The following is a 25811-nucleotide window of genomic DNA, read 5'->3' on the forward strand; positions in this document are numbered from 1 at the left end:
CCGGACGAGCGTACACAATAAGGAAGGATTTTGAATCCCGGGTAAGACTCATACCAGCCACACCAATCACACCGAACAACTCGTGATATGAAACCCAGTTAACAGTATGAAACGATAGAGCCTCTCAACAGACGGCTCAACAATAACCCGATTTAGTTAACAATAACTATGTACAAGTATTGCAGATAGACCGCACTTGGGATGGGCGCCCAGCATCCACTACGGACTACGAGAAACAGAATTACCGGTGAGTAAATTCTTATTTTCTCTAACGTCCTAGTGGATGCTGGGAACTCCGTAAGGACCATGGGGATTATACCAAAGCTCCCAAACGGGCGGGAGAGTGCGGATGACTCTGCAGCACCGAATGAGAGAACTCCAGGTCCTCCTCAGCCAGGGTATCAAATTTATAGAATTTTGCAAACGTGTTTGCCCCTGACCAAGTAGCTGCTCGGCAAAGTTGTAAAGCCGAGACCCCTCGGGCAGCCGCCCAAGATGAGCCCACCTTCCTTGTGGAATGGGCATTGACAGATTTAGGCTGTGGCAGGCCTGCCACAGTATGTGCAAGCTGAATTGTACTACAAATCCAACGAGCAATAGTCTGCTTAGAAGCAGGAGCACCCAGCTTGTTGGGTGCATATAGGATAAACAGCGAGTCAGATTTTCTGACTCCAGCCGTCCTGGAAACATATATTTGCAGGGCCCTGACAACGTCTAGCAACTTGGAGTCCTCCAAATCCTTAGTAGCCGCAGGCACCACAATAGGCTGGTTCAGGTGAAACGCTGACACCACCTTAGGGAGAAACTGGGGACGAGTCCTCAATTCTGCCCTATCCATATGAAAAATCAGATAAGGGCTTTTACATGATAAAGCCGCCAATTCTGACACTCGCCTGGCTGATGCCAAGGCCAATAACATGACCACTTTCCACGTGAGATATTTCAGATCCACGGTTTTTAGTGGCTCAAACCAATGTGATTTCAAGAAATTCAACATCACGTTGAGATCCCACGGTGCCACAGGAGGCACAAATGGGGGCTGAATATGCAGCACTCCTTTCACAAATGTCTGAACTTCAGGTACTGAAGCTAGTTCCTTTTGAAAGAAAATCGACAGAGCCGAGATCTGTACTTTAATGGAGCCTAGTTTTAGGCCCATATTCACTCCTGCTTGCAGGAAATGTAGAAATCGACCCAGTTGAAATTCCTCTGTTGGGGCCTTTTTGGCCTCGCACCATGCAACATATTTCCGCCATATGCGGTGATAATGTTTTGCCGTAACATCTTTCCTGGCTTTAATAAGCGTAGGAATGACTTCCTCCGGAATGCCCTTTTCCTTCAGGATCCGGCGTTCAACCGCCATGCCGTCAAACGCAGCCGCGGTAAGTCTTGGAACAGGCAGGGGCCCTGCTGTAGCAGGTCCTGTCTGAGCGGCAGGGACCAAGGGTCCTCTGAGATCATCTCTTGAAGTTCCGGGTACCACGCTCTTCTTGGCCAATCCGGAACCACGAGAATTGTGTTTACTCCTCGCTTTCTTATTATTCTCAGTACCTTTGGTATGAGAGGTAGAGGAGGGAACACATATACTGACCGGTACACCCACGGTGTCACTAGGGCGTCCACCGCTATCGCCTGAGGGTCTCTTGACCTGTCGCAATACTTCTCTAGTTTTTTGTTTATGCGGGACGCCATCATGTCCACCTGTGGACGACCCCATTGATTTACAATCATTTTGAAGACTTCTGGATGAAGTCCCCACTCTCCCGGGTGGAGGTCGTGCCTGCTGAGAAAGTCTGCTTCCCAGTTGTCCACTCCCGGGATGAACACTGCTGACAGTGCTAGTACATGATTCTCCGCCCATCGGAGAATTTTTGTGGCTTCTGCCATCGCTGTCCTGCTTCTTGTGCCGCCTTGTCGATTCACATGGGCGACTGCCGTGATGTTGTCTGACTGGATCAGCACCGGCTGGTGTAGAAGCAGGGATTTTGCTTGACTTAGGGCATTGTAAATGGCCCTTAGTTCCAGAATATTTATGTGAAGGGCAGTCTCCTGACTTGACCATAGTCCCTGGAAATTTCTTCCCTTTGTGACTGCCCCCCAGCCCCGTAGGCTGGCATCCGTGGTCACCAGGACCCAGTCCTGTATGCCGAATCTGCGGCCCTCCAGAAGATGAGCACTGTTCAGCCACCACAGAAGAGACACCCTGGTTCGTGGAGACAGGGTTATTAAACGATGCATCTGAAGATGCGATCCGGACCACTTGTCCAACAGGTTCCACTGAAAGATTCTGGCATGGAACCTGCCGAATGGAATTGCTTCGTAAGAAGCTACCATCTTTCCCAGGACCCGCGTGCAGTGATGCACCGATACCTGTTTTGGTTTTAGGAGGTCTCTGACTAGAGAAGACAACTCCCTGGCTTTCTCCTCCGGGAGAAATACTTTTTTCTGGGCCGTGTCCAGAATCATTCCCAGGAACATTAGACGTGTCGTGGGGACCAGCTGTGACTTTGGGATATTCAGAATCCAACCGTGCTGGCTCAGCACTTCCTGAGATAGTGCTACTCCCACTAACAACTGTTCCTTGGATCGTGCCTTTATTAGGAGATCGTCCAAGTATGGGATAATTAAAACTCCCTTTTTTCGAAGGAGTATCATCATTTCCGCCATAACCTTGGTAAATACCCTCGGTGCCGTGGAGAGTCCAAACGGCAGCGTCTGGAATTGGTAATGGCAATCCTGTACCACAAATCTGAGGTACTCCTGGTGAGAATTGTAAATGGGGACATGCAGGTAAGCATCCTTGATGTCCAGGGATACCATGTAATCCCCCTCGTCCAGGCTTGCAATAACCGCCCTGAGCGATTCCATCTTGAACTTGAATTTTTTTATGTATGTGTTCAAGGACTTCAAATTTAGAATGGGTCTCACCGAACCGTCCGGTTTCGGTACCACAAATAGTGTGGAATAGTAACCCCGGCCTTGTTGAAGTAGGGGTACCTCGATTATCACCTGCTGGGAATACAGCTTGTGAATTGCCGCTAGCACTGCCTCCCTGTCTGAGGGAGCAATCGGCAAGGTGGATTTTAGGAAACGGCGGGGTGGAATCGCCTCGAATTCCAGCCTGTATCCCTGAGATACTATTTGAAGGATCCAGGGATCTACCTGTGAGCGAACCCACTGATCGCTGAAATTCCTGAGGCGGGCCCCCACCGTACCTGGCTCCGCTTGTGAAGCCCCACCGTCATGCGGCGGACTTGGAAGAGGAAGCGGGGGAGGACTTTTGTTCCTGGGAACCTGCTGTTTGCTGCAGCCTTTTTCCCCTGCCTCTGCCTCTAGACAGAAAAGACCCTCCTTTTCCCCGCTTATTTTTCTGGGATCGAAAGGACTGAACCTGATAAAATGGCGCCTTCTTAGGCTGTGAGGGGACATGGGGTAAAAATGCTGACTTCCCAGACGTTGCTGTGGAAACTAGGTCGGAGAGACCATCCCCAAATAATTCCTCCCCTTTATAAGGCAAAACTTCCATGTGCCTTTTGGAATCTGCATCTCCAGTCCACTGGCGAGTCCATAAGCATCTCCTAGCAGAGATAGATAGTGCACTTACTTTAGATGCCAGCCGGCAGATTTCCCTCTGTGCATCTCTCATGTATAAGACTGAGTCTTTGATATGGTCAATTGTTAACAGGATCGTGTCTCTGTCTAGTGTGTCAATATTTTCTGACAGGTTATCTGACCATGCAGCGGCAGCACTGCACATCCAAGCTGACGCAATTGCTGGTCTGAGTATAATGCCTGAGTGTGTATATACAGACTTCAGGATCGCCTCCTGCCTTCTATCAGCAGGTTCCTTAAGGGCGGCCGTATCCTGGGACGGTAGTGCCACCTTTTTTGACAAACGTGTGAGCGCTTTATCCACCCTCGGGGGTGTTTCCCAACGTAACCTATCCTCTGGCGGGAAAGGGAACGCCATTAGTAATTTCTTAGGAATCACCAATTTCTTATCAGGGGAAGCCCACGCTTCTTCACACACTTCATTTAATTCATCTGACGGGGGAAAAACTACAGGTAGTTTTTTCTCCCCAAACATAATACCCTTTTTTGTGGTACCTGGATGTAAATCAGAAATATTTAACACCTCTTTCATTGCCTCAATCATGCAGCGAATGGCCTTAACGGGCATTAAATTTGACTCATCGTCGTCGACACTGGCGTCAGTATCCGTGTCGACATCTACTTGTGCCACCTGAGATAACGGGCGTTTTAGAGCCCCTGATGACTTTTGAGACCCTTGGACCGGCACGAGCTGAAGACTCGGCTGTCCCACAGTCGGCATGTCGTCAAATTTTTTATGTAAGGAGTCTATACGTGCACTCATTTCTTGCCATAATACCATCCACTCCGGTGTCTGCCCCGCAGGGGGTGACATCTCTGCTAAAGGCATCTGCTCCCCCTCCACATCATTATCCTCCTCAAACATGTCGACACAGCCGTACCGACACACTCCACACACACAGGGAATGCTCAAATAGAGGACAGGACCCACAAAAGCCCTTTGGGGGGACAGAGTAAGAGTATGCCAGCACACACCAGAGCGCTATATATATACAGGGACTAACTGAGTTATGTCCCTAATAGCTGCTTATACTGTATACAGTGCCAATTTAGTGCCCCCCCTCTCTTTTTCCCTCTTACTGTATTGTAGAAATGCAGGGAAGAGCCAGGGAGCTTCCTTCCAGCCGAGCTGTGAGGGAAAAATGGCGCCAGTGTGCTGAGGAGATAGGCTCCGCCCCTTTTTCGCGGCCTATTCTCCCGCTTATTTTGGGATTCTGGCAGGGGTATTTACCTCATATATAGCCCCAGGGGCTATATATTGAGGTATTTTAGCCAGCCAAGGTGTTTTTATTGCTGCCTCAGAGCGCCCCCCCCCAGCGCTCTGCACCCTCAGTGACCGGAGTGTGAAGTGTGTATGAGGAGCAATGGCGCACAGCTGCAGTGCTGTGCGCTACCTTGGTGAAGACAGGATGTCTTCATGCCGCCGATTTTCCGGACCATCTTCCTGCTTCTGGCTCTGTAAGGGGGACGGCGGCGCGGCTCCGGGACCGAACATCAAGGCTGGGCCTGCGGTCGATCCCTCTGGAGCTAATGGTGTCCAGTAGCCTAAGAAGCCCAATCCGGCTGCAAGCAGGCGAGTTCGCTTCTTCTCCCCTTAGTCCCTCGCTGCAGTGAGCCTGTTGCCAGCAGGTCTCACTGAAAAAAAAAAAAAAAAAATTCTAAGACTATAACTTTCTAAGAGCTCAGGAGAGCCCCTAGTGTGCATCCAACCTCGGCCGGGCACGAAATCTAACTGAGGCTTGGAGGAGGGTCATAGTGGGAGGAGCCAGTGCACACCAGGTAGTCTAAGATCTTTCTAGAGTGCCCAGCCTCCTTCGGAGCCCGCTATTCCCATGGTCCTTACGGAGTTCCCAGCATCCACTAGGACGTTAGAGAAATAACTTTGTAAAAATATCTGCGTCATAAATACTCGCATGTCTGCATTATCCTCTGATCAGAGGTTATTACTGCAAACGTTATAGAGGCCGTCTGTCATTTTCTTGATAACTTGGCCACTGGGTGGCATCACATACTGAAGTTTACATATGACAGAAATTGACGTCAGCATCGTCTGCAGTATAAGATCGTTGCTGTTTTGCGTTTTTTAGCAAGATACAATTATTTCCGGCTCGGGACAGAGTATGTCTGCTATACGATGAATAATGGCTTCAGGGGAACAAATAGGTACAGCTTGCTAATACCCTCCTGGCGCCAATTACACACTCCAATCACTCACTAAGGAGCCTACGCACCGCACCGAGCCTGGCACAGGGCAGGGAAATGTGATGCGTGTGGTTCAGGAGGTCAATATCGCCACCTAGTGTCATGGAAGGGGATGGGATAGAGTCACCAATACAGACTGTTAAGCTATAAAAAGGATAAAGTAAAAGTGACTTAAAGGGGGTTATCTACTAAGCGTCGGGTTCTAAATCCGATTTATCCAACAGTGTTTATGCCCGAAATGTATAAGGGCAATGATTTTACTAATCGTGTCTTTTACATTGTGGGCATAAACACCGTTGTGACAATGCTAATGAGGCACATGGGAGCAGATTTAATATAATGCTCCACATATGAACGATAAAACGCAGCAGCCATGAGAAGACAGTAGGTGCCCGGACCCGTCAGACACCTCTTCACCTCTGTGCAGGAACTGACAATTTATTACATTCCCTCTTACTTTCCAGCTCTTCAGGGATGTCTTAGGAAAGAAACAGCCGTAGCCAATCAGATCATTGGAATGTTAACAGCAGCACAGATTATTTCAGTACAAGTTTATCTTGTGCAAGGGAACAACTTGTTTACTGGTGTGATTACTGAGGATAGAGCAGCATATGATGATGGGAGGAGGAGGATGGAGGCAGCAGGAAGTCACAGACTGAGAGTTATATAGTAGGATGAGCAGGGTCCCCCGCAGCACAGAGTATATCAGGAGATGAGCGATGTGTCAGTGAGGACAGGGCTGCATGTGACAGGGGCAGTGACATGATGTGAGGAGGGGAATGGAGGCAGCAGGAAGCCACAGACTGAGTGTTATATAGTGGGAGGAGTAGGGTCTCCAGCAGCACAGAGTGTATCAGGAGATGAGTGATGTGTCAGTGAGGACAGGGCTGCATGTGACAGGGGCAGTGACATGATGTGAGGAGGGGAATGGAGGCAGCAGGAAGCCACAGACTGAGAGTTATATAGTGGGAGGAGCAGGGTCCCCAGCAGCACAGAGTATATCAGGAGATGAGTAATGTGTCAGTGAGGACAAGGCTGCATGTGACAGGGGCAGTGACATGATGTGAGGAGGGGAATGGAGGCAGTAGGAAGTCACAGACTGAAGGTTATATAGTGGGAGGAGCAGGGTCCCCAGCAGCACAGAGTATATCAGGAGATGAGTGATGTGTCAGTGAGGACAGGGCTGCATGTGACAGGGACAGTGACATGATGTGAGGAGGGGATTGGGGGGAGCAGGAAGCCACAGGCTGAGAGTTATATAGTGGGAGGAGCATGGTTCCCAGCAGCACAGAGTATATCAGGAGATGAGTGATGTGTCAGTGAGGAGAGGGCTGCATGTGACAGGGGCAGTGACATGATGTGAGGAGGGGAATGGAGGCAGCAGGAAGACACAGACTGAGAGTTATATAGTGAGAGGAGCAGGGTCCCCCAGCAGCACAGAGTATATCAGGAGATGAGTGATGTGTCAGGGAGGACAGGGCTGCATGTGACAGGGGCAGTGACATGATGTGAGGAGAGGAATGGAGGCAGCAGGAAGCCACAGACTGAGAGTTATATAGTGGGAGGAGCAGGGTCTCCAGCAGCACAGAGTATATCAGGAGATGAGTGATGTGTCAGTGAGGACAGGGCTGCATGTGACAGGGACAGTGACATGATGTGAGGAGGGGAATGGAGGCAGCAGGAAGCCACAGACTGAGAGTTATATAGTGGAAGGAGCAGGGTGCCCAGCAGCACAGAGTATATCAGGAGATGAGTGCTGTGTCAGTGAGGACAGGGCTGCATGTGACAGGGGCAGTGACATGATGTGAGGAGGAGAATGGAGGCAGCAGGAAGCCACAGACTGAGAGTTATATAGTGGGAGGAGCAGGGTCCCCAGCAGCACAGAGTATATCAGGAGGTGAGTGATGTGTCAGTGAGGACAGGGCTGCATGTGACAGGGACAGTGACATGATGTGAGGAGGGGATTGGGGGGAGCAGGAAGCCACAGACTGAGAGTTATATAGTGGGAGGAGCAGTGTCCCCAGCAGCACAGAGTATATCAGGAGGTGAGTGATGTGTCAGTGAGGACAGGGCTGCATGTGACAGGGACAGTGACATGATGTGAGGAGGGGATTGGGGGGAGCAGGAAGCCACAGGCTGTGTTATATAGCATATCTCCCAGTAGAACAGAGATATCCCTTCCAAATACACCTATATACAAAAGAGCATAAGGATCGCACAATGTTCCTGAACAATAAATAGCATAGTCCACCGCATGTCACGATATGTAGATGTTGGATTCTGTGGGACGTGTATAAAAACTGGTGCAGAAGAGACAGGTGGTGCTGTCCACAGCAAGCAGAGTTTAGCGGATATAGTGCCGTATAGCGACATCTGATCGGCAGCGATGGGTAACGACATATTATCTCTCGCTGTCTGGGAACACCGCACCTGTATACAGCGCACACTCCACTCCCCGCAGATACTTTTATGAAAACGTAACAATGGTTTTTAGGTCATTTGAAGCAGTAACCAATCACCACGTCAGTCAGGGAAGAGGAAACGTTTCCGGTTTCTCCCTGTATCAGCGGCAGCGGTCACGTCCAGCCTGGCTTAACGTCTTTTATCAACCCTGATACGTATCACTGAAAATCCACACAGGGGACCGAAAGTGTAAAACAGCAGATATGTTTATTGTAATAAAAGTTCCGATCACTCAAAGTGGGTCCGGGGCCGTGGTCTCTGCGCAGTGGTTGGAGGAGATATTCGGTATTCGGTTTTCCTGGAAAACAGAAATGAACGCACAACGTTTAACTACTTGACAGTTTCACCGCTTTATGACTACGCCTAAAGTCTCCTATTAGCGGCTCTTAGATCTCCCAGGTTCAAGGGCTATAAGAGGTATACTCTTTAAGAAATCGGATACGGAAACCCTTATGGACAACGTGCATTCAATGCGACACCCATGCGAAATGCGGCTGGTAGAATTCTGGCAAGTTTTATTTTTCAAGCTGGTCAGTTAAAACAATCAGGTTTCCAAAGTAACCCTTATGCCTGTCTTGTTCCGTTTACCGTGGAGTGGTCGGGTGCCCAACCACAGCGCAGGAACCGGAAGCGGTCACTGACAGCGCTGGGTGGAGAGAGGCTACTGATCCACTCGCTGCCATCAATATACAATTACGCCGGCTTCATTTAGTCTGAGCGGACATTAATATATTGTGGGAAGTGAGGAAGCAAATTACAAAAATAGACTCCTAATAAATGATGATAAAGATGGGGAATAAAACGGCATCGAGACAGGCACGAGCGGTAATGGGAGCGCGGATTGTAGAGAGACATAAAACTTTTAAGTCAGAGACACTGTAAACCTAACAAAGGTAGAGTATGACGGCCAGACGTAATAAACATGTAATACTTATAGCTCATCCAACTATAATAAGCTGCAGAGGTTTCATAGAACGGAATCACAAGACACAAACTCACTTCTAGACGACTGTAAATTCCCAGTTTGAACCGGCAGCAAATGAGATCCACGAAAAACTCCCCCAGTCCATGGATCATACCTACGGCGACAGGATCACACACAGATTACATAAACTCGCTGCCGTCCACGTGTAAGCCGCAAAGTGACGCCAGCGCACGGAACTCACCCGTGGTGGTGAATATTCCTCCGACGATGCCACAAAGTTGTACAAGAAACTTCCACAGCGGCATGTGATCCTCTGTGACCGTCACCATCAACGAACTGATGTCATACTTCATGAATATCCCAGACACCCCGTGGCTGCCGGTGGCATGATTAATGGCACGCTCCTATAAGGGGATATGGAGACATGAGTGAAGGCTGGCCTCCGCCAATCACTGGGGTCGCACACATAGACCACGCACTCACCCGCTCCGTCACGGAGAACTGGTGTGTGTCTCCGTACACTTTGCGCGTGTTCAGCTTGGTTGGGACGATGGTGATAAAATACTGGTACATCTGGTTGCCTGCGGGAAGACATAATAGGTCATAGGCCAGGCTAGCGGGGACAAGCACAGGAATAAATGGGCGGGGCATGAGAAACGGGGCAACAACGGCAAAAGAGCGGCGGATAGCTGGCAAGCAAAGCGACAACAAGGACGGCAGAACACAAGTCTCCAGAAGGCATCTGGGGCAAAACAAAAACCATTTGCATCAACACAATACATAGCAGCCTGTGACCGGCGAGGGTCTCGGGGGCAGGCTACCGGCGAGGCGGCCGTGCTTACTTTCTTCAGCTATTTTCTCAGTTCCGTCCAATGGATTGATGATCCCCGGCATGACCTCTCCGAAGGACAAGTGGTCGATGCGATGAGAGAAGTTATAACCTGAGGAAGGGATGAATGAGGAAAGTGACGGTGAGATGGAGTAAGGGTTCTTCTGTGGCTCCTATAACTTCACTCTGGAGACGTAACACTGCAGAGGGACCAGGAAGTAGGATGGAACCCTAAGTGCCAGGAGTACCACCCTTTGCATAAAATATACAAAACTCAAGCTACCTGATTTTCTTCTCACTCAACGCTAATAGTGGATAAAACAATGAGTGACAGATTAAGCCACATTGGTGGTCAGAAACACGTACTGGAGCAACTGGCCCAGGTATGCATCATACGCAGCAATAATCGCCTCACGCGGCACATTCAGGTGATGCTGGAGGTCTCGGGAAGCATGGATTGAGTAATGGTTAGCAACAGAGGTACAGAGCTCAATCCCCACCAATGCCTTATAAGTGTGGAGTTTGTATGTTCTCCACATGCGAGTTTCCACTTACACTCCAAAAACATACTGGTAGGTTAACGGACCTCTGGTAAAATATTACATTGGTTTAAGTGTGTATGTTGTGTGTGTGTTAGGGAATATAGATTGCAAGCTCCAGTGACAAATAAATAAATAAATGAGGTCTTGTACTACGCCTAACTAGACCCCTTCGTAAGTGCCTACCCCTCAGCCTCCCTTCTAAGATCACTGTCTTGGCGGTGTCCCACATACAGGACGACAGAGGAAATGATACTCTATATCAGGGGTGGGGAACCTCCGGCCCGCGGGCCGTATACGGCCCGCGAAGCCGTTTGGTCCGGCCCACCAGCCGGTGTCAGTGAGACACGCTGCCGCTCAGTCCGGCGGCAGCGTGTCTCAGCTGTCAGAACAGAGAGACGGAGGAGAGGGCGGCTGTCGAGTGGGAGCGGCGGCGTGTAGTACTTCAAACCAGCCGCCGGTCCGTGAGCCAATCAGAGCTTGCGGACCGGCAGCCAATCAGGAGCCGCAGCTGCCGGTCCGCGAGCTCCGATTGGCTCTCGAACCGGCGGCTGGTTTGAAGCACTACACGCCGCCGCTCCCACCCGACAGCCGCGCTCTCCTCGGTGTCCCACGGTAAGTAGCACGGAGGGGGGAGGGCATTGGGCATCTGTATAGCTGGCACTGCGGGGACATTTGTATACCTGGCACTGTGGCGACATTTGTAAACATGGCACTGTGGGGACATTTGTATACCTGGCACTGTGGGGACATTTGTATACCTGGCACTGTGGGGGACATTTGTATACCTGGCACTGTGGGGGACATTTGTAAACCTGGCACTGTGGGGGACATTTGTAAACCTGGCACTGTGGGGGACATTTGTAAACCTGGCACTGTGGGGGACATTTGTATACCTGGCACTGTGAGGGGCATTTGTATACCTGGCTCTGTGGGGGCATTTGTATACCTGGCACTGTGGGGGCAATTGTGGATCTGGCACCGCACTATTGGGGGCATATGTGTATCACGTCCCATTTTAACTGGCCACACCCATTTTTTTGGCGCACACACAGTACCTCTAAGGGGCAGACCTACTGGGGGGCAGGGTAATTTTTAAAGTTGAGAATTTTTGTATGGCCCCCGAAGGATTTTATAAATATCCAAATGGCCTCGGGAGAAAAAAGGTTCCCCACCCCTGCTCTATATGGAAACCTGGCGGCCTAAGGTGACCACATACATCAGGGAAGCGGGAGCCCTGATCGTTGTGGTAAGAAGCGGATATGAATATTGGTAACAGCGACACATTCAGACTCTATACTCACTGTCGTGGCTCACTAGGGCTGCCAGATGTGCGTGGCCCCGTGGGTGTGGAATTGCTCTAAATAAAGAAAAAGTAAAAAAGAAAAATTACCGAAGCAGAACCTGAAATGATGGAGAAACAAAAACATTCCCTAAGATCTCACTGGCGTTTTATTTCCAAGGGCCTCGCGCTGAGTGTTCCATTATTATGTCAAACTGTGGCTCTATGCAGGGAATAAGCGGACACATTGTCAGTGATACAATAGGACCAGCGACACTGAGGACCCCCCAGATAAACTTTGCCCTGTGTCCGGCCAATGACTGGGGAGATGACCACTTTCCGCGTCACTACCAGACTAAGCCCATAAGACCACAGGACGGCCCCGTGCCAGAAACGCTCTACAGCACAGGTTCTCAAACTCGGTCCTCAGGACCCCACACGGTGCATGTTTTGCAGGTCTCCTCACAGAATCACAAGTGAAATAATTAGCTCCACCTGTGTACCTTTTAAAATGTGTCAGTGAGTAATTAATCCACCTGTGCACCTGCTGGGTTACCTGCAAAACATGCACCGTGTGGGGTCCTGGGGACCGAGTTTGAGAACCCCTGCTCTACAGCAATTATTCAGCTCGTCCCCTGAAAACCAGTGACCAGGCGCCCTCGAGAGATGCACATACTTGCCCACAGTGATGTGGAAGTTGCCGGCCACTTTATTGATATCAAGATGTCCGTGGATCCTGCAGGCGATAGGCGGCTCGGTAGGAGAATCCTCCCTGAAAGACGGACAGACAATTAGACCGTTTACCTGGGATGTCCCCATATCGCATCATCCTTTCTAACCGACTTGTTCTGTGTCTCCGAAACTGGCCTTGGTGCCAATAGGTCGCACAACTGCCGGTCGCTAGGCGACACCCCAGTCACTGGTAACGCCAGAGGATTATCACACCGCAGCGAGGATGAAGGAGATGAAGGGGCAGTAAGACAGAGACCAGCTAAACTTTGTAACCCCCGTATAGAAGCTAGGTAAAGTGCTGCTACTTAAAGACAAAGGGAACAGAACACAGAGCGGCCTGCCTTTAGGATAAGCGATAAACACCTGGCGCTGTTCCGGCTTTCTCACCTAGGGGGCAGGGCGGTGACGGAACTCCTCATCGCGCTTTTGAACAGCAGATCTTGTAACGACAACTCCTCCTGCAGCCTGTTCTGGATCTGCTGTAACATCCTGCAAACAAAGTGACACATTGACGAGGGAACGTCCTAGAGGGCACCCGCCCTCACCCACCCATCAGCTGCTGGTCTCAGGGTGCTTTTACCTCACCTTTGCCACTGCCTTTGCTGGGGCGACAGATCAAACACCACCTGGAGAAAAAGAGGACAGTCGGTGTACTCACAATCAGCGTGCAGGACAGACGCTCGCTCCACTTACCCTGAACGCCAGGCTCCCCATGGCCCTCAGTTGTCCCAATACACCCTTTTTATCAAGACCCAAACTCATGCAGGAAGATGTGTCAAAGTTGCCCATAACAGCCAATCAGCTTGTACCTATCATTTTATAGAACATACTTGATAAATGCTCGCTAGAATTTTATTGATTGCTATGGGCAAGTTCTCTTGTCCACTCATTAGAAGGTTTGATACAATTCCTCCAGAATACCTAAATTCCAAATGATGAAAACACCTGATGAACCTAAATTAAGAGGAATGGGAAGAACAACTGTTTTACCTTATACGGGACCTACATGAATGCATTTCACAGCCTGAACTAAGTCTGGCTCACCTGTGTGTCCCCGGATTTCCATTATACAATGATGGGAGTCCTGCCTATATATCCCAGCCAGAGAGGACCACCATCCAACACCTCCATATAGCCAACAACATAGCACTGTGCCAATAAATATGGCACAGAACATCCTGTGGAACTACAACTCCCAGCGTGCACAGACAGACAGGGGTAGTTACACAGAACATGGAAAACCTCTGATTCCCTAAGACGAGACAAGGATGGAGTAACTACACGTGAAAGGCAGCAAATAAGCTTCACTTAAAGGGCATCTGTGCTGCAACCGGAGGGGTCTCCCAACAGTGATACAACGGGGTCATGTAACGGAATTTCATGTGTGACCCCAACCCTGGGTTTCTAAGGGAATATCAGACATATGAATTTTGTTTATATTAATCTTTACAAAACTATTGCCAAGTAGACTGTAATCATAACACCTAAAGGACCCCCCACCCAAAATGCAGATACGGCCTTGTCCTAGATTACTCTCCAACATATCACTATCATTTCCTTCCCGATAAACCACCATCAGAATCTCCTATATAATAGCCCAGATCTGTGATCTTGTGATTCATTTGCTAACGCTGGGCGGAGTCACAACAGTGGGCGGAGTTAGTCAAATGAGTCACAGATCTGGCCAAATCTATAGGACACTAGGAGCAGCTGCAGAAGCAGATAGTATGGACATGGCACAGGCAGGGTGCATACCTCCCAGTTTTCTCACACACACACACACACACACACACACACACACACACACACACACACACACACACACACACACACACACACACACACACACACACACACACACACACACACACAGCGAAAAGGGGGCGTGGCTTCACGGGAGGGCCCCGTTTTCGTCAGTGAGGGGGCATGCCCAGCGCTCTGTGAGCTGCTGGCATGCCCCCAGGGGCTGATTATGAGTCCGGGGGGCACAGGGTACTTGAGACAGGGGAGCCCTATCTCATTGCTGTGCATGCTGTGGGCGTGGCCTAATCGCGGGACGCGAGGCCACGCCCCATTATGCAAATTCCGGGATTTTTTTGTTTTTGTTTTTATGGAATTTTGGCCCCTCAGCTAGAGGTAAATCCAGAGGAGGTGGTCGCTCCCCCTACACACCCGCACAGGCAGAAGAAAGCAGGGAGACTGCTGCCTCCCTGCAACACCACAGACCTGCCAATATGCAGCAGCGTGTGCTGACTGTAGCACAATGCTGCCGCTGATGCTGGCAGGACGAGGTGGGGGGAGGGGGGGAGCTTCTGACCTGGGACAGAGCTACTCCAGCCGGGGGGGCCCCTAAAACTGTGGGGCCAACGGTACGTACCGCCTCCCCCCCCCCCCCCTTAATCCGGCTCTGCTGCTGGAACCCCCTCTTAATCCGTACCCCCTGATGCCCCCTCTCCCTCTGTCTCCACTATTCACCGCTGCTCTGCTAAGCAGAACAGCGAGTACAGGAGCTTTCCAACTGCTCCCCCCCCCCCCCCCCCCACCGCAGGACACTGCGACCCGCGGGTGGGGCAGCGGGACAGACCCCAAAAAATGGGACTGTCCCGCGAAAATTGGGACATTTGGGAGGTATGGGGGTGTGTGAGGGGGTATGCCATACTTGACCCCCACATCAGCATACTCAGCAGGGTCTCTCTGGCGGGGAGGAGCATCACATTCTGGCACACTCCACGCTTCTTAGCTGTAGTTTTGTGGGTCACCAGCCTCTGTGCACTTTCCGTACTGCCTCCGTTATCTCCAGCCCCTGCGACCCCATCGCTAGCTGCAGCGCTGCCACCCGCAGTGAGTTGCGCCCAGCTCCTTCCCACACTTTAGCGGCGGGTAGCGCTGCAGAAGTCCGCGCTGCTTGCAGGCTCTGACCCCCTCCTCCCTCCAGCATCAGCGTCTCCTGGGAGCTAACCAGTCACTCCCAGTCTCCCCTTACCATAGTGCCCAGCAGCCGTGAGGTCAGCGCCACGTGCATGCTATGACCCCCTCCTCCCTCCAGCCGCAGCATCTCCTGGGGGCTAACCAGTCACTCCCAGTCTCACCTTACCACAGTGCCCGGCAGCTGCGCGAGGTCTGCGGTGTGTGACTGAGGAGGGGGGGAGTGATGCGGACGGGCAGAGGAAGCAGGAATACAGCCTAAGAGAGTCAGCCATGCCAAGTCTCCACCAGCAGCAGATCCCAACAGGTTGGAGTGGAACAGCAGCAGCCAGCAGCAGTGACTCCGGTAAGACACATCTGTCTGTCACCACTGTTCTGTCCCTAATACCAATCTCTCCCGTGCCCTGTGTTCTGTCATGTCCCTGTCACCCCCCTGGCCTTGACCTGCCACCCTTATCCTGGCCCTTTCACCCTTATCCTGGCCCTTTCACCCTTATCCTGGCCCTGTCACCCTTATGCTGGCCCTGCTACCCCTATCCTGGCCCTGTCACCCCTGTGCTTGCCCTGTCAACCCTATACTGGCCCTGTCACCCCTGTCCTGGTCCTGCCGCCCCTACACTGACCCTGTCAACCCTATCCTGTCCCTGTCATTTCTGTCCCGGCACCGTCGCCCATGTCCTGGCCCCGTCACCCCTGTCCTGGCCCCGTCACCCCTGTTCTGACCCTGTCACCCCTGTTCTGACCCTGTCACCCCTGTCCTGGCCCAGTCAACCCTGTTCTGACCCTGTCACCCCTGTCCTGACCCTGTTACTGCATACCCTCCAACTACCTTTTTGGCAGGTACAGTACCCGCAGCACCTCCAGACCTCTCCCCAATGCACCACACCTCCGCACCTTCCCCTCCACCACATGCGGCACTCCACCCCTCCCCCACATGCTGTGCCTCCAGACCCCCTACACCACCCGCGGCTCCCACTCCTCCGCCCCTTCACCACCCCCAGCAATCTCCAGGCCCCCTCCACCATTCACCCCCCTTATATGTCTCCCCCACACCTGCCCCCCTCCACCCGCAGCATCTGCAGACACCCTCCTCCATCCGCGGACCCCCACCTCAACCATCCCACCCCCATCCAATGGCACCCCCGCACCTGCCCCACCACCACCTGCAGCACCTCCGGACCTCCTTCCCCATCTGCCGCAACACCCGTACCTGCCCCTCCCCTACCCATGGCGCCTGCGGACCCCTACCCCACCAGTGGCACTCCCGCCCCTTCCCATCCCACAGCACCTCCGGAACCCTTCACCCATCTGCAACATCCCCACACCTGCCCCTCCCCCACCCATGGCACCCCTGCCCCACCTGCAGTGCCTCCGGACCCCTCCCCCATCTGCATCCCCCACACCTCTGCCCCTCCCCCACCCGCAGCACCTCCCAACCCTTCCCCATCCGGGCCCCACCCCCACTTCCGCCCCCCTCCATCCGCAGCATCTACAGACACCACCCGCAGTCCCCCCCGCACCCGCTACATTCTGTACATTGTGCCCTGCAGGTGCTGTTCACGCCGTTGCAAGGGGCTGCGCCTCCTTCACCATCGCACACCCTTTCATTGTGCAATATTTAACCACTAACAAAGGAATGCAGGTGATACTCCATATAACACAAATATTGAACCCCAGAAAGGCATGCAAGGGTTAAGGGGGCGTAGCCCCTTGCGACGGTGTGAAGAGCGCCCGTAGGGCGCGATGAAGCACCTAGTTAAAGATATAAACATACAGTAATACACTGAAACAAATGGTTGGCCTGACACACATGTACTTGTAATGTACAGTTTATTCCAGGGAAACTCATCTACTGGATAGTGGTGGTCATTCCGAGTTGTTCGCTCTGTAATTTTCTTCGCATCGCAGCGATTTTCCGTTAATTGCGCATGCGCAATGTTCGCACTGCGACTGCGCCAAGTAAATTTGCTATGAAGATTGGTATTATACTCACGGCATTACGAGGTTTTTTCTTCGTTCTGGTGATCGTAATGTGATTGACAGGAAGTGGGTGTTTCTGGGCGGAAACTGGCCGTTTTATGGGAGTGTGTGAAAAAACGCTACTGTTTCTGGGAAAAACGCGGGAGTGGCTGGAGAAACGGGGGAGTGCCTGGGCGAACGCTGGGTGTGTTTGTGACGTCAAACCAGGAACGACAAGCACTGAACTGATCGCACTGGCAGAGTAAGTCTCGAGCTACTCAGAAACTGCACAGAGAAGTCTTTTCGCAATATTGCGAATCTTTCGTTCGCAATTTTGATAAGCTAAGATTCACTCCCAGTAGGCGGCGGCTTAGCGTGTGCAATGCTGCTAAAAGCAGCTTGCGAGCAAACAACTCGGAATGAGGGCCATAGTGTGCGTCCTCCTGCAACATTTACTTAATACACAGTTCTCCTGTATATATTAGGGGTGGTGTTTTGAAGGGCAAAGATGTCCTGGGAAAAAACCTGCTCTGTGCATATATATGTGTCTATAGGGGGATGGGACCTTGAATTACACACCCTAATTCCAAACATAATAAGAGGTGCTATCATGAGACTTGTAGTTCCACACAGAAAAAAGAAAAAGAAAATGCATAATATTTGGCCAAATGTATGGGCCCACTAACTGCAACAAGGTGACCTCATCAGGTGGGTTCCCTAACACTCACAAGTCCACGGCAAGTGTTAATAGGTGTTACATAGGTAAGAAGAAGCTATGCAATAGGAGTGTTACAAAGGTGAGAGATGATAATTAGAATGTTTAAAGGTATTACATAGGTAAAATAATAATGTCAGGCCGCAGCACTGCACCATACCCACCGCAGCACTGAACAGGATATAAAGGCATGGCTGAGCAGCACAGACAGAAGCCGGAAAGCTAAAGCTAACTAGATAGTATAATATACGCACAAGGCATCCGAAGGTGGCCAAAGCCTTCCGTTATAATATGACGATTACTTTCCTCAGCCCATGTTGGCCAAAAAAAGTTTCTTGGTGCTTTGAAGTTCCAGCACCACGCAACCTGCTCACCGGCTCATAGACGAGTCCTTCGGCAGAGGTCACCATGGTCTCGGCCAGATCGAGAACATCCGCGCCGACATCTGGAGAAAATAAACTATGTGAGACCCATGTGAGGGCAGCATGGAACAACAGCGCCACCTACTGTGGGAGGAGAACATACTTACACTGGCATCTCATCGCCACCGTGATGTCTATGTTAAGCCGTAATTTACTGGAAGAAAGAAACAGACAACATATATGAGACATCCGTGTCCCACGGAAGGTTACTGGTGACCACAACAGCTCCGGAATAATCTCTGAAGCCGAGACGGTGGGCAACGGGTGGCAAATCAATTAGGAACAAAGCCACAGAGAGTATAGTCACCTGGTGAAATCTTTATCTACTTCATAATCGTATCTCATCCACGTGTCACGATACACCAGGAATTCCAGAACCGTGAGTACGGCCATGACGGAGAACGCCAGCAGGGAGACTGGAGAGAGAAACGTGTGAAAGATAAAAAATAAACAGATGACAAAATCCTCCTGAATTAATGGCACTTGTGCCGATTTGGATGACAACATCGCATTTGCGCTTGTGATAGAAGCACTGGTAAAGTGATAAACAGGAGATATGTTTTCCCCAGGATTCTGGCCTACGTATTTTAAAACCCCAGGAAGATGTTTGTGGTTGCTACTCTGAGAGCTTTTGGGCTTTTTGTAAAAGCCGGATAAGGGTTCCTGGGGGTATGGGTGTGAGAGAGAAGGGAGTGCTCCGTCCATAAAACCCATTTCAGGTCTTAAGACTAATTAGTGCCTGCAACTGTAAGAGGCTGATAGAAGGTGCGTCAGGTCTTGCTCAGGGTTTCACTAAAGGACTGTGAGAAGTCACTGTGATTTACTGACTGTAAGTACTGTGCATATGCCTGTGCTTGTGGTGGTGTATTAGGCCCTACCGCTCTGAGAGAGGGAATCTATTATGTTTAGTTAATGCCCAGACAGGATTTATTTTTAGGTTTTTTTTTTATGTACACAAGATAAAACTAGCCACGGCTAGATTGCACAAAAACTCTGGACTGGTGTGCTGGTTTCCTGGCTGCTGTGTGTTTGGAGGTGCCCATCTATCCCAGTAGAGAGCACCCCTACACAGGGTGAAAACAAAGTACACCCATGAAATTACAGTTCAGGGGCACAGATGCTATGTACCACACAGGTGTGAAGAGGGGGCTACAGACATTTTCCCCCAGAACAATGGAGGAAGGATAAGTGCCTGAGAGACCTACAGACCTGGGACATTAGATGATTGTCTCATACCAAAGCTGTGCAATGTGATTGGCCTGATAATCCAGTGGGTGTAATTTATTCTGAAGAATTAGGGAAAATTCCTGAGTCACTAAAATTGAGAGTCGGACGAATCACCCTGCCCCGTTTCTGGCAACCAGGGAAAGGCAACGTAACACAGCAGTACGTACAAAGAGTTTACATTAGTGGGGAGATTTACTAAAGTTTCCAAAAATAAAAAGTTGTGGTGTCCGCAGCAACCAATCACATTCTAGATATTTCTCGATTGCATTCTAAAAAATGCTAAACACAATCTGACTGGTTGCTATGGGAAACACCACCACGTCAGTTTTAGAAGCTGCAGTGAATCTACCGTTAGGCAGTCCGGCGGGCATAGAGAAGTCCCAACGCCAAGCGCGCCCCAGCACTCACCGGTCCCCCGGCTCGCCGACGTTTCCACATAGCTCTCAGGCACCTTGGGGAAAGCGTCCAGCTCCTTCACCAGACTCAGCGCCTTCTTACGGTTCAGTCGCCTCATGGTTAAAGGTCTGTCGGGCGATACCGACCTGCGAACAGATCTGTAGGCAAGAGACATCGAATATTTCCAACTACTGTCTGTGGCCTTCACAATAAATGTACAGGAATAGACATCCAGTCTGGACAGATGTTACCGACGCATTTCGCCTGGGCGACACTGTCGTCATAGTTGGGCATGCATTAATTTTTTCTGCAGTGACTGTATTGGAATGAGAATGCGGGCTGTAATACTATTAAATACCACCAGCATGCTTAAAACGCATTACAGACGCGTCGGAATAATGGTGCCGGCATTTTTATTAGTGATGAGCGGGTTCGGTTTTACTCGGTTTTACTCGGTTCTCAAAACGGCATCTTATTGGCTCACGGATGTCACGTGTTTTGAATAGCCAATAAGATTCGGTTTTGAGAACCGAGTAAAACCGAATCCGCTCATCACTAATTTTTATGTCAACACAGTCAAAGTCAATGTAACGTATGTATCCCGCAAATTATTTCTTATATAAATGAAATGAGTTTGGGATAATTCAGTCTAAGTTCTCCAGCAAATACATCCCCGATAAATGTAGGCTGGCACCGATGACCGGTAACTATTACTGTATACAACGCACATAGGAATACTCCGCCTGCGTAGTCTGCGGTATGTAAGTATACAGTGAGGAAAAATAAGAATTTACTCACCAGTAATTCTATTTCTCGTAGTCCGTAGTGGATGCTGGGGACTCCGTAAGGACCATGGGGAATAGCGGCTCCGCAGGAGACTGGGCACATCTAAGAAAGATTTAGGACTACCTGTGTGCACTGGCTCCTCCCACTATGACCCTCCTCCAGACCTCAGTTAGGACACTGTGCCCGGAAGAGCTGACACAATAAGGAAAGGATTTGAAATCCCGGGTAAGACTCATACCAGCCACACCAATCACACCGTATAACTCGTGATACTATACCCAGTTAACAGTATGAATAACAACTGAGCCTCTCAACAGATGGCTCATAACAATAACCCTTTAGTTAGGCAATAACTATATACAAGTATTGCAGACAATCCGCACTTGGGATGGGCGCCCAGCATCCACTACGGACTACGAGAAATAGAATTACCGGTGAGTAAATTCTTATTTTCTCTGACGTTCTAGTGGATGCTGGGGACTCCGTAAGGACTATGGGGATTATACCAAAGCTCCCAAACGGACGGGAGAGTGCAGATGACTCTGCAGCACCGAATGAGCAAACTCTAGGTCCTCCTCAGCCAGGGTATCAAACTTGTAGAATTTAGCAAATGTGTTTGAACCCGACCAAGTAGCAGCTCGGCAAAGTTGTAAAGCCTAGACCCCTCGGGCAGCCGCCCAAGAAGAGCCCACCTTCCTTGTGGAATGGGCTTTTACAGATTTAGGATGCGGCAGTCCAGCCGCAGAATGTGCAAGTTGAATCATACTACAGATCCAGCGAGCAATAGTCTGCTTTGAAGCAGGAGCACCCAGCTTGTTGGGTGCATACAGGATAAATAGCGAGTCCGTTTTCCTGACTACAGCCGTCCTGGAAACATAGATTTTCAGGGCCCTGACTACGTCCAGCAACTTGGAATCCTCCAAGTCCTTAGTAGCCGCAGGCACCACAATAGGTTGGTTCAAGTGAAAAGCTGATACCACCTTAGGAAGAAATTGGGGACGAGTCCTCAATTCCGCCCTATCCATATGGAAAATCAGATAAGGGCTTTTACATGACAAAGCCGCCAATTCTGACACACGCCTGGCCGAAGCCAAGGCCAACAGCATGACCACTTTCCACGTGAGATATTTTAGATCCACGGTTTTAAGTGGCTCAAACCAATGCGACTTTAGGAAATCCAACACCACGTTGAGATCCCAAGGTGCCACTGGAGGCACAAAAGGGGGCTGAATATGCAGCACTCCTTTAACAAATGTCTGAACTTCAGGCAATGAAGCCAGTTCTTTTTGGAAGAAAATCGACAGAGCCGAAATCTGGACCTTAATGGAACCCAATTTTAGGCCCATAGTCACCCCTGACTGTAGGAAGTGCAGAAAACGACCCAGTTGAAATTTCTCCGTTGGGGCCTTCCTGGCCTCACACCACGCAACATATTTTCGCCATATGCGGTGATAATGGTTTGCGGTCACCTCCTTCCTAGCTTTAATCAGCGTAGGGATGACTTCCTCCGGAATGCCCTTTTCCTTCAGGATCCGGCGTTCAACCGCCATGCCGTCAAACGCAGTCGCGGTAAGTCTTGGAACAGACAGGGCCCCTGCAGCAGCAGGTCCTGTCTGAGCGGCAGAGGCCATGGTTCCTCTGATATCATTTCTTGAAGTTCTGGGTACCAAGCTCCTCTTGGCCAATCCGGAACAATGATTATAGTTCTTACTCTTCTTCTTATTATTATCCTCAGTACCTTGGGTATGAGAGGAAGAGGAGGGAACACATAAACCGACTGGTACACCCACGGTGTCACTAGAGCGTCCACAGCTATCGCCTGAAGGTCCCTTGACCTGGCGCAATATCTTTTTAGCTTTTTGTTGAGGCGGGACGCCATCATGTCCACCTGTGGCCTTTCCCAACGGTTCACAATCATTTTGAAGACTTCTGGATGAAGTCCCCACTCTCCCGGGTGGAGGTCGTGCCTGCTGAGGAAGTCTGCTTCCCAGTTGTCCACTCCCGGAATGAACACTGCTGACAGTGCTAAAACGTGATTTTCCGCCCATCAGAGAATCCTTGTGGCTTCTGCCATCGCCATCCTGCTTCTTGTGCCGCCCTGTCGGTTTACATGAGCGACCGCCGTGATGTTGTCTGACTGGATCAGCACTGGCTGGTGTTGAAGCAGGGGTCTTGCCTGACTTAGGGCATTGTAAATGGCCCTTACTCCAGAATATTTGTGTGTAGGGAAGTCTCTTGGCTTGACCATAGTCCTTGAAAGTTTTTTCCCTGTGTGACTGCCACCCAGCTTAGAAGGCTGGCATCCGTGGTCACCAGGACCCAGTCCTGTATGCCGAATCTGCGGCCCTCTAGAAGATGAGCACTCTGTAGCCACCACAGCAGAGACACCCTGGTTCTTGGAGACAGGGTTATCAGCCGATGCATCTGAAGATGCGATCCGGACCACTTGTCCAACAGATCCCACTGAAAGATTCTTGCATGGAACCTGCCGAATGGAATTGCTTCGTAAGAAGCTACCATCTTTCCCAGGACTCGCGTACAGTGATGCACCGACACCCGTTTCGGTTTTAGGAGGTCTCTGACTAGAGATGACAGCTCCTTGGCTATCTCCTCCGGGAGAAACACTTTTTTCTGGTCTGTGTCCAGAACCATCCCCAGGAACAGCAGACGTGTCGTAGGAACCAGCTGTGACTTTGGAATATTCAGGATCCAGCCGTGCTGTTGCAGCACCTCCCGAGATAGTGCTACCCCGACCAACAACTGCTCCCTGGACCTCGCCTTTATAAGGAGATCGTCCAAGTACGGGATAATTAAAACTCCCTTTTTCCGAAGGAGTATCATCATCTTGGCCATGACCTTGGTAAATACCCTCGGTGCCGTGGACAGACCAAACGGCAACGTCTGGAATTGGTAATGACAGTCCTGTACCACAAATCTGAGGTACTCCTGGTGAGGATGGTAAATGGGGACATGCAGGTAAGCATCCTTGATATCCAGTGATACCATGTAATCCCCTTCGTCCAGGCTTGAAATAACCGCCCTGAGCGATTCCATCTTGAACTTGAATCTTTTTATATAAGTGTTCAAGGATTTAAAATTTAAAATGGGTCTCACCGTATCCGTCCGGTTTCGGTACCACAAACATTGTGGAATAGTAACCCCGTCCTTGTTGAAGGAGGGGTACCTTGACTATCACCTGCTGCGAATACAGCTTGTGAATTGCCTCCAGCACTGCCTCCCTGTCCGAGGGAGCTGTCGGCAAGGCAGATTTGAGGAAACGGCGAGGGGGAGACGTCTCGAATTCCAGCTTGTACCCCTGAGATACTACTTGTAGAATCCAGGGATCCACCCGTGAGCTAGCCCACTGGTCGCTGAAGTTCTTGAGACGGGCCCCCACCGCCTGTGGAGCCCCAGCGTCATGCGGTGGACTTAGAGGAAGCAGGGGAGGACTTTTGTTCCTGGGAACTGGCTGTATGCTGCAGCTTTTTTCCTCTACCTCTGCCTCTGGGCAGAAAGGACGCGCCTCTAACCCGCTTGCCTTTCTGGGGCCGAAAGGACTGTACCTGATAATACGGTGCTTTCTTTGGCTGTGAGGGAACATGGGGTAAAAATGTTGACTTCCCAGCTGTCGCTGTGGAAACGAGGTCCGAGAGACCATCCCCAAACAACTCCTCACCCTTGTAAGGCAAAACTTCCATGTGCCTTTTAGAATCAGCATCACCTGTCCACTGCCGAGTCCACAATCCTCTCCTGGCAGAAATGGACATTGCGTTTATTCTAGATGCCAGCCGGCAAATATCCCTCTGTGCATCTCTCATGTATAAGACTGTGTCTTTAATATGCTCTATGTTTAGCAATATAGTGTCCCTGTCTAGGGTATCAATGTTTTCCGACAGGGAATCTGACCACGCAGCAGCAGCACTGCACATCCATGCTGAAGCAATAGCTGGTCGCAGTATAATGCCTGAGTGTGTATATACAGACTTCAGGATAGCCTCCTGCTTTCTATCCGCAGGCTCCTTTAGGGCGGCCGTGTCCGGAGACGGTAGTGCCACCTTTTTTGACAGACGTGTGTGCGCTTTATCCACCCTAGGGGATGTCTCCCAACGTGACCTGTCCTCTGGCGGGAAAGGGTACGCCATTAGTAACTTTTTAGAAATTACCAGTTTCTTATCGGGGGAAGCCCACGCTTCTTCACACACTTCATTTAATTCATCAGATGGGGGAAAAACCACTGGCAGCTTTTTCTCCCCAAACATAATACCCTTTTTTGTGGTACTTGGGTTAATAATAAGAATTTACTTACCGATAATTCAATTTCTCGTAGTCCGTAGTGGATGCTGGGGACTCCGTCAGGACCATGGGGGATAGCGGCTCCGCAGGAGACAGGGCACAAAAATAAAGCTTTAGGATTAGGTGGTGTGTACTGGCTCCTCCCCCTATGACCCTCCTCCAAGCCTCAGTTAGGATACTGTGCCCGGACGAGCGTACACAATAAGGAAGGATATTGAATCCCGGGTAAGACTCATACCAGCCACACCAATCACACCGTATAACTTGTGATCTGAACCCAGTTAACAGTATGACAAACGTAGGAGCCTCTGAACAGACGGCTTACAACAATAACAACCCGAATTTGTTTGTAACAATAACTATGTACAAGTATTGCAGACAATCCGCACTTGGGATGGGCGCCCAGCATCCACTACGGACTACGAGAAATAGAATTATCGGTAAGTAAATTCTTATTTTCTCTAACGTCCTAAGTGGATGCTGGGGACTCCGTCAGGACCATGG

General features: G+C 50.5%; 1 protein-coding gene across 2 annotated transcripts in view; it reads right to left on the reverse strand.

Annotated features, from left to right (window-relative positions):
* Positions 1 to 8465: 8465 nt before the first annotated feature.
* Positions 8466 to 25811, reverse strand: part of ERGIC2 (ERGIC and golgi 2) — a 29166-nt gene continuing 11820 nt past the window's right edge. For both annotated transcript variants that reach the window (XM_063929167.1, XM_063929168.1), the window contains exons 2-14: positions 20241 to 20386; positions 18913 to 19021; positions 18713 to 18759; positions 18558 to 18628; positions 13170 to 13210; positions 12972 to 13073; positions 12529 to 12624; positions 11875 to 11930; positions 10045 to 10143; positions 9686 to 9783; positions 9444 to 9606; positions 9277 to 9356; positions 8466 to 8575 (exon numbers count right to left, since the gene is read on the reverse strand). In XM_063929167.1, the coding sequence (XP_063785237.1) occupies positions 8510 to 8575; positions 9277 to 9356; positions 9444 to 9606; positions 9686 to 9783; positions 10045 to 10143; positions 11875 to 11930; positions 12529 to 12624; positions 12972 to 13073; positions 13170 to 13210; positions 18558 to 18628; positions 18713 to 18759; positions 18913 to 19021; positions 20241 to 20346 (1134 nt within the window). In that variant the 5' untranslated portion in view covers positions 20347 to 20386 and the 3' untranslated portion in view covers positions 8466 to 8509. The remainder of the gene's footprint in view (positions 8576 to 9276; positions 9357 to 9443; positions 9607 to 9685; positions 9784 to 10044; positions 10144 to 11874; positions 11931 to 12528; positions 12625 to 12971; positions 13074 to 13169; positions 13211 to 18557; positions 18629 to 18712; positions 18760 to 18912; positions 19022 to 20240; positions 20387 to 25811) is intronic.

The sequence above is a fragment of the Pseudophryne corroboree genome, chromosome 6 (assembly GCF_028390025.1).
Source record: "Pseudophryne corroboree isolate aPseCor3 chromosome 6, aPseCor3.hap2, whole genome shotgun sequence".
Taxonomy (NCBI): Eukaryota; Metazoa; Chordata; class Amphibia; order Anura; family Myobatrachidae; genus Pseudophryne; species Pseudophryne corroboree.